Here is a 9,705-nt window from a genome sequence, read left to right on the forward strand (position 1 = left end):
AAGGTGTGTCGTGTGTGATTTGCTATCTGCTTCCAATGTATTCTGCTCACAAACGTAAACTGGTATGTGAACAGTATAAATTGTGACGGACTTTTAGAGGGAGTGTTTGGGTCACGAAGGTCAATCTAACGGCAGTGTGATTTGGAGGATGGTGACCACAAGAGAAACCGAATGATCACAAATGTATCTGTTGTTGCTGAATTTTAACTCAATAGACATTCATTGGGTCCCTCCTGTGTGCATAACCCTGAAGTATTACTGAAACAAAGGTCAACTCCTTCAAATTCATTCCTAGGGAAAGAGAGAGGAAGAAAATATATAATCTAGTGCTTTGTCTGACATCATGAAATTCATTAAGAAGGAATGAAAATTTCCCAATGTTAGAATTCTGGGAAATTTTCTAAAATGCCCACCTGTCTTTTATTGTTATTTTACAATGAATTCATTCATTCATCCAGTATTTATTGAGTGCCTACTGTGTGCCGGGCTGTGGGGATAGTAAAAACAATAGAATGTTAATCTCCCTAGCTTATAGTCTAGCAAGGGACACGGGAAAGTAAAAGACCAATCTGAGCACTGTGGGAAAAGTTCTATGAAAGGGATATAACGCAGGTATCGGGGAGCAGGGGCGGGAAGCCAAGGCCAACTGGGTGGCACGGAAGGAGGGTAATGTGAGAAGCCTTCCCAGAGGAAGCGGTGTCAGAGATGAGTTTTGATGCTATGATGTGACCCTTTCTTTCCACTGCTCAACCGTCTTCATTCTTGGCCATGAGTATCAAAAATATATTCTGTAGCTACATGTGCTATGTTATGGCTATTTTATGACATATTTTGAGATTTGTTTAATCTTTGATGTCCTAGGCTAAGAGTTCACTAACATCTGATGCCTCCTGTCCTTAACATCTCTCATAAAACGTGATAGAATATTTTTAAGCTTTGACTACTGTGTAGCTAAATAAGTATATGGCTTTTATTTTGTTTTTTTAATTTTTTTTTAACGTTTATTTATTTTTGAGACAGAGAGAGACAGAGCATGAACACGGGAGGGTCAGAGAGAGAGGGAGACACAGAATCTGAAACAGGCTCCAGGCTCTGAGTGGTCAGCACAGAGCCCGATGCGGGGCTCGAACTCATGGACCACGAGATCATGACCTGAGCCGAAGTCGGACGCTTAACCGACTGAGCCACCCAGGCGCCTCAAGTATATGGCTTTTAAATCATCCCCCGTAACCTCTAATTCGTCTCATTTGGGACAATTCCCTTGACATCATGTCAAAAACAGTTTGTTTACTATTTCATTATAAAATTCATCTTTGAGGGGCACCTGGCTGGCTCAGTCAGGAGAGCATGTGACTCTAGATCTCAGGGTTGTGAGTTCAAGCCCCATGTTGGGTGTGGAGGCTACTTAAAATTTAAAAACTTTTTTTAAATTCATCTTTGAGTTGAAAAGCAGCAAGTACTAATACAGTGCTTCAACATGGACTTGTACCTGAGTTGTATCCCTTTTGTAGAACTTTTCACAGTCATCACATCTGGAAACTTCTGAGTTGTGTGTGTTACACAAGGTATTTCTTAAAAAGAAAAAAAAATTTCTCTGAGGTGCGGGCCTGGAATGGAGAGAGGAGATGTGATGGCAGATAGATGAGTACTTATATTTTGGGGGCATAAATCACGTGCCAGTACTGTTCTGGTGCCTCGTACAATTTTTTCCCCCATTTAGCCATATTCTAATTGAAGTATGACATTACATCCCACCACTTTTTTTTTCCAGTTTATTTGAGAAAGAGAGCACTTGATCAGGTGAGAGGCAGAGGGAGAGAGGGAGAGAGAATCCCAAGCAGGCTCCACACTGTCAGCACAGAGCCCTGTGTGGGGCCTGAACTCACGAACTGTGAGATCATGACCTGAGCCAAAACCAAGAGTTGGACCCTCAACCGACTGAGCCGTCCACGTGCCCCCATCACACCACTTTTTAAAAACCAGTCTTAGGAAGATGTTGAGCTGCCTTTGAACCGCTTTTCCTAGAAAGACTCTGTTTGTGGATAGAGTACTCCTCTCCCTTCCTTCTCTTCTTTCAAGCACAGCCCATGTTGCTATAGATTTTCTCTCATCCACTATGATCATTAAGCTGCAATGGATGCTTCTAGGGAGCTCCTTCTTGGCTCGCCATTATTCATAACTGATAGGGACTGTTTGTGTAACAATCCAAATGAATCAGCAGGAAGATATTACAATTAATAAAAAGAGTTTAGTAATGTTGCCTGACACAAAATTAGGGTGAAGTCAATTGTATTTCTGTATACCAGCGAACAGTTGGAAAGTAGGATCTGAAAAATGATCTCAGCTATGATAGCATAAAAATATGATGTAGGAATAAAGCCAGCAAAAAGATCGCCCAACTATTTCAGGGCCCTGTGTTACAATCCACTGACTGATTTGTCTGTGCCTGCACCAAAACTACACTATCTTAGTACTATAACTTTTAATAAGCCTTGATAGCTGATAAGTCAAGTCCCCCAACTTTGTTATTCTTCTTCAAGAATTTTTTAGGTATTCCTGGCCTTTTCATTTATACACGTGCAGCTGAGAGTCAGCTTGCCAAGCAAGATCCACAGAGAAACCTGCTGGGTTTTTATTGGCAGTAAATTGAATCTAAAGACCAATATAAAGAGGGTTAACGTATGTAACGATATTTGAGTCTTCTTGTCCACCATTATGGTAAATCCCTCCATATATTTAGCTCTTCTTTAATAACAATAAAACTTTCATTTTCTTCATAGGGAACTTAAAACATTTTTGTTGGATTTGTTCTTATATACTTCATATTTGTGTGATATAACTGGAATCGTTCTTTTAAATTTCGTTTTCCAATTTGCAAGCATGGGAATAAAACGGACTTTTATGCTGGTATTGTATTAAGCAACATTACCAAACTCTCTTTTTATTCTAATGGCCGCCTGCATATTCTTTTGGATGTTTTACATACGTGTAACCATACCAGTTATGAGTAATGACAGTTTTCTTTCTTCGTAATAGTATACCTTCCATTTCTTTTTCTCCGCACATCACTTAGTACTTTCAATGCAGTTTTGGTTAAAAGTGACGATAGTACGCATCCCTACTATTTCTGATACCAAACAGAAATTGTCAACACTCAATCAAAGTGTTGAAACTCAATCAAAGATGGTGAAACTAAGTGTCTTGCAAATACCCAGGACATTCAAGATACTGCTCTTCCTAGAGTATCGACATTTTTATTGTGAATGGGTGTTGAATTTGACCAAACACCTCTTCCTGAATCTACTGAAATGATCATAATATATTGTTCTTCTGCGAAAATGGAAAACTATATGAAGTTTTAATGCTGAAACAAACTCCCATTCCCTGGAATAAACCCAACTTGGTCATGATATGGTATCCTTCCAGTAGATTCCCGAATTCCATTTGCTCTTGATGTCTTTGGGATTTTCACATCTCTGTTCCTGAATGAGATTAACCTGTAATTTCACTTTCCCCAAGTGTTCTTGTAGGTTTTAGGTATCAGGTTATACCAGATTCGTAAAATCATTAAAGGAGTGGTTCCTCTGATCTAGCAAACTTAACATGTCCAAAACTGAACCACTGATCTTCCGTCCCAAACACGCTGTACTCCCCAGTAAGGGTAATTCGATCCTTTCTGTTACTCAAACTGAAAATCCTGGTGTCCTCTTTTTCTCTCTTATTCCATATCAAATCCATCAGAAATCCTTTTGGTGCTACTTGCAAAATATGTCCATTATCTAGCCACTTTCTGCCGCCTTGGTGTTCCGCTCTTGTCCAGGCTCACAGTCCAGGCTCCTGTGTTTTTGCCCTAGTCACCTCGGCCCCCTTGAACAGGGGTTGGCAAACGTTTTCTGTAAAGACCCCACTCGTAAATATTTCAGACCTTACCGGCCACAGGGTCGAAGCTGCAACTCTACATGTCTGCTGTGGGGAGTGCAGAAGCAGCCACACACAATACAGAGGAAATGGCGTGGCCCAATTTTGCTGTAGGTTACCAAGGCCCGCCCTCCAGGCTAGGCTGTTCCCAACACTGATGACTGTAATCCTTTCAAACCCTAAGTCACCTCTTGTCACTCATGTGTTGAAAACCTCCCAATCGCTTTCCATCTCACTCAGAGCTAAAGACAGAAGCCTTCCAGTGTCCCCTGGAGGGCCGGGATCTAACCCTGCCACCTTCTACTTTAGCTCTTCTCTCTCTGTCTGTCTCTTTCTCTCCCCTTCCATACCAGCCACACAAGCTCCTCCCGGTTCCCAGAGTGCACCAGGCTTGCTGCCGCCTCAGAGCATTTGCACTGCTTGCTACTCCTGCCAGAATGGCTCTCCCTCCACCTATCCACCTGCCTACCTCAACTCTTTTAAGTCTTTGGTCGGCTGTCACTTCTAATGAGGCCTTCCCTGGATACCCTGTTTAGCGTCAACCTCTACACCCTCCCCTGACACCTTTCATCCTCTTTCCTCAGTTCCGTGTTTTCCGTAGCACTAATCACCTTCTGACACACTATGTAACCAATATTTCAATACGTTATTTTCCATGTTTTCCCCTAGTAGAAGTAAGCTTAATGAATTCAGGGCTTTAGTCTGTTTTGTTTGCTGCCATATCCCCAAGGACTAGAACATTACCAGTGTAGGCACTCAATAAATATTTATTAGATATATGAGTGGTTGAATGGGTGGAGAGGTGGCTGGATCAAAGAAATACCGTACTGTGATCCTTGGAACACTAGCTGTCTGAAGTAGAGCTTGGAATCCAGGTGACAAAGACCTGCTTATTATTGAACACTCCAATGGAATTAAGTGCCTCACCAAGTCATGAGCAATGTTTCACAGGAAGTCTTCAGACAAAGCCTAGAGGTTAATGACTACAGATGTGCACATTATTACTTGCAGTAGATCGGAGACGAGCTGCTCTCTCCCCTGAAGTGCCCCAAACACGGGCCACCCCGAGGTCCTGTGATACCTCCCCAGTTGTTGATTAGCAGTGCGGATAATACTGTTGGTTCAGTGTGTGACGAGAACTTGTGTCTTATTGCAACTGCTAATTTTCAATAGCAGACACCAGTGTCCTGTTAAGCAAGTATAATTTTCCAGTCTTGAGATCTGCTTCTTGGAGAAAGACTGAAAACCCCGGTAGGCATTATTGGCCAAACTGCCAGAATATTTGTGCCTCTTGAGATGTTTGTATCTTGCCTAGAAAAAAGTCACTGTCAGAGACAGAGTGGGCGGTAAAGCCGTGGCACAGATTTTTGGGTGGCACAAAAATTGCTGGGTAAAATACTACAGCTGAGGCAGCCTCTTTTTGGCCTGAAGCCTCTTCATTTTTACTAATATTGTTTATGTCTCCTCTTTGGCCTTGCATTTTTGCTCCTGGAAAGGAAACAAAATGCTCTCGTTGCCTTCTTTCTTTTTCTTTCTTTCTTTTTTTTTTTTTTTTCAAACCCAGTGTTCCCTATTAAAGAGTAAGTCACTGTGTGTACCTAATTACACGACCGGATGGGCAGGTGTTCGAAAACCTATTCTCCAACTTCCAGATGTTGTGCTTAGGGATTTAACAGAGACGTAAGAAAAAAAAAATCGGGTTCTATAATGTGTTTTAAATTATGAGCCTTAGATCCCCATCCAACACAGATAGGCTACATAACACACCGGGAGAAGAGTAGACTGAGATAAAATGAGCACAGCAAATGTTTGCTTTGACATTTTTTGAATCACTCATACTCCTTAGGAATATATTGACCTGCCAGTAATAGTATAAATGTAATGCTTTGAAGTGAAACTGCGTCTGTCTCCAAATTAATCAACCTTTACCTATTAACTAAAATTCTTACAGAAAAAAAAAAAAATACTGTTTACTATCAGTATAAGGATTTTGCTTTTCTTCTTAGGCTATTTTCACTTGTTTCTTCTGCATCCTTTTAATGGAATGTATAGGTCTCTTGAAAGGTAAGGTTAAAGTTTACAAGTCTGGCCTGCACTCGATAACAAAATGATTCAAAAAGCAGGATTTTGCTTCCTCGTGCTCAGAAAAAAAAACAAACGAAAAAACCTTCATATTTCACACTTAACCAAAATCATGCTCCATTCATCTCCAAGGAATTCAGAGATCTCACACAGTTTAACCTACTAACTATTCTACTTGCCATAAGCTTTCGCCTTCTTTGAATTCAAAATAGGGATGATTTTCAACTTTTCTCCATTCTCCCTTTGTTAATGCTTGTGACTGTTTCTGAACTGCTTCCAAATCAGGAGCGAGAATGTATCATTGACATTGACATGCGCAGCGAGAAGCCATCCGCCTCCTGAAGGCTTCGTGATTAAACCATTGCTGCACCTGATTTTCATCCCAACCATATCCCAGTCATTGGAGTCAAGCTGACAATTAGACTTGACTTGAGAAGCTCAGGACTCCGCGCGCTTTGTCATAACCTGCATGCATGACCCGTAAGAACAAAGCACTTCGCCTCAATGCCAATCCTGATGAAGATGTTTTCTCTGTCTTCCAGTGACGCAGAAGACCACAAGCCTTTGAAAAAGGGCAGTCGAACACCTTCAGACAGGACGGTGAAGAAAGAAGATAGCGACGATAGCCTAGTTGACTACGGAGAGGGGGTGAACGGCCAGTTCAATGAGGACGGCTCCTTTATTGGACAATACAGCGGTAAGAAGGAGAAAGAACCTGCCGAAGGAAACGAAAGCTCAGAGGCACCTTCTCCTGTCAATGCCATGAATTCCTTTGTTTAACCCGCAAGCCCTTTGCCAATATCCCATTTCTCTAGAATGTTCATCCTAAGCACTTGTTTGTCTGCCTTCTCATACTATGAACTCAGGGGCAGACAGTGCGTGTTCTGCCGTGTGTTAATATTATGAGAACAGCTAAAACAAGAACGCAACTCCGTCAGATGATTTGTTAATGTGAACTGCAGTGCAAAGTGCATCCTTTGTCACTCAAAATAGGCATCCTTGGTTTCCGCAGAACTGATCAAAATAACACAGCCTCATCAACGGATCGTGTTACTTCCTCTTCAGGACACAGTTCAATATGATGCATGAAATAATGCTACACACTTAAAGGAACACCTGTGTATGTTATTAAAACATAGTTGGAGACTCGGTCTATACTATCGTCGGCCGAACCCCGAAATATGAATTCCGTTTTCATTGTCAAGAGTGTAACTGTAGTATTCTCTAGAACTTCAATGTCTTTGTGGACATTGTTGTGAAATTGGTGACTCTGTGTCTAGCTGTCTAGTCTTTTTGGGAGACTGTTAGCAACAGGATGTACAGTATATACTTGCTAAATGAGTTAATTGTGACAGTCGCATTTGCTGATGCTTTACTGAGACTCTGTTACCGGCCTTCGCTCCTGTTACTTCCTAGCCTTCTTAACCCTCCGGGTGTTACAGCAGTACAGTGTTCTACTTTTTACATTCATCTCTGCATTCAGTTGTTTTTAGGCATAAGCAATGTGTATTGCAATGCATTTTGGCACTTAGGCCAGGCTGAAAGAATCAAAAACGAATCACTCCACTTAAGTTTCAAAAATGACTCCAGAAAGCACAGGGCAAGAGACACGTACAGTGCCTTCAGACAACAAGCATTCCATAACATGCTGCCTTCTTTCTCCGCCGGGACGGTCGCCTCGGAGTCCCAGCTTACTGTCAGTGTCCAAAAGTAACTTTTCCAAAGCAGAGACCATGAAAACCGCAATGCTGAAAGAAAGGGGAGGTGAAAATGAGATGAATAAGACAGTTTATTTTAAGGAGCATTTCCCCGTCTGTATAGACAGAAAAAGCTTTAGCACCAACTGGAGCACATGACGATTCGGCGGGTCTTTTATGGTTTCTGTTAAAGTCAGTTCGGTCAGAAGGCTGTCAGTTGGGTAGAGAATTTTTGTAAACCATAAGCTATCCCCACACCAGAAGCATAGGACAGTATGCCAACAGGAATGTTATTCTCCGGGCCTTTACGTAGGGGGCAACTTTTGAAACTCTCTGCAGCATTAAACAGCGTGTATGCAAATTGCTAGGACACATTTCCGAATCTCAGAAATCTGACACGTGCTAACGGGGCCAACAGTCAAAGGGATTCCACCCGCAGTTTCAGACATCAACATACCCATTGTACCGTATCCATAAACGAGATCTCTCAAATGGTTTACCTCCAAATATGAAGTCCTCTAACAACCTATGGTTGAAGGAATGCTCCGTTTCATTTGCCAATAAATTGGTTTCTCATAACTTGCATCAAGTTTAATTTTAAGTGAAGCTTTTTATATGTAGATATTTTGTTGAATTTGTAAATATACCTAAAGTGTAGATGCTATATGCATAGAGGTGTTACAGACAAATAAACCTGCAACCCATGTTGATGTTGTACTGTATAAGAAGTTAGCTAATTAATACAGTGCATGGGATTGGAAAGCATTTACTTAAATACCTTGTGGGTTTTTATTTTCCCTTTTTTGCTGTGAAACTGAAATAGTGATCTATGCTACATATTGACAGCAAGTTTCTAGAAATCTTCAGAGCTTTGCCTGTGGGGCTCAGTAGGCCTATTTCCGGCACGTTTGCTGTTTATAGGTAAAGCACAATTTGAAGTAATCCCAGGTAAAGATGGTCCTACATAATCCCACGCCTCCATGTTCGCTTCTCACAGACCAGCCGTTCTAATGGAAATACAGAAAGACGAACCAGGCTTGCCTTGGCATCAGAGAGCACAAAGATAAAAGTTACTTTACATTTGCCGATGTCTGGGAGGGGGAGGGAGGCGTTACAAGTACAGTTTTTACTCTCCCATCATGGTAGGCGCGAAATTTATCTGTGCATGAAGGGGTCACTTCTGTAATAGGGCAACAGATTTTGTATTAAAGATTAAATGTGGTTTTAAAAGTCCCTCTCTCTTTTGTAATCAGTCATGTTCTTCGTGGAGTGTGAATGTGCAGGTCTGTGTAACGGTACAGGCAGATGTGACTGGATTTCCATCAAAAAAACACAAAAATCACTATTAAACAGTCTTGATCTCTTTGTGATCTTTAACTTTTTCGACCATGTATTTCCTAATGTTTTAAAAGAGCGCAGATTTTTATTTTTACTTTTGAAAGGCCGTTATAGGCACAGAAAATGAAACACAAAACCAAACACGGTATAAAACGAAGCTAATAAAATAGGGGCGTGCCAAAAAGAATTTGAATGGAAAGCAGGTGGAGAGTCTGAGAACTCGGGTGCTGCTTCCTCTCCTGAGGCCCGACTTCCACGGGCCAGGTTCCCCAGTGCCCGCCGTCAGCCTGTCTTCCGCGTGCCTGGACCTCCACCATCCTCATGGGCCACTTGGGTTCCTTCACCTCTCCCTCTTGGTGAGGTGGTCTGTGCATTTACAAGTCGTACGGGTATGTCATCTACTCCCTTCTCTCCAGCCCCCGCTGTTCTTGTCTCCAATCTGCCCAGCTCAGCAAATAACCAAGGCCTGGTTTGTTCCTCTGTTCCACCGCCTGTCCTTATTCACCTGTCCCTGGTCCTGCCTTTCCAGACACGAGCCTGCTGGCACAGAGCCGCCCCTCCCTATAGTCACTCTTGGATAACAACACATTATACAAGTGGGCCGTAAAATGCTATAATGATCTTAGCATTTCTAAGAGCGTTCCCTCTGAACACCAGATTGGTACCTCCC

General features: G+C 42.0%; 1 protein-coding gene across 6 annotated transcripts in view; it reads left to right on the top strand.

Annotated features, from left to right (window-relative positions):
- NRCAM (neuronal cell adhesion molecule) overlaps positions 1-7,102 on the top strand; it is a 77,148-nt gene extending 70,046 nt beyond the window's left edge. For all 6 annotated transcript variants that reach the window (XM_042915026.1, XM_042915032.1, XM_042915037.1 and 3 more), the window contains one exon: positions 6,543-7,102. In XM_042915026.1, coding sequence (XP_042770960.1) covers positions 6,543-6,780 — 238 coding nt within the window. In that variant the 3' untranslated portion in view covers positions 6,781-7,102. The remainder of the gene's footprint in view (positions 1-6,542) is intronic.
- The last annotated feature ends 2,603 nt before the right edge of the window (positions 7,103-9,705 follow it).

The sequence above is a fragment of the Panthera leo genome, chromosome A2, assembly GCF_018350215.1.
Source record: "Panthera leo isolate Ple1 chromosome A2, P.leo_Ple1_pat1.1, whole genome shotgun sequence".
NCBI lineage: Eukaryota > Metazoa > Chordata > Mammalia > Carnivora > Felidae > Panthera > Panthera leo.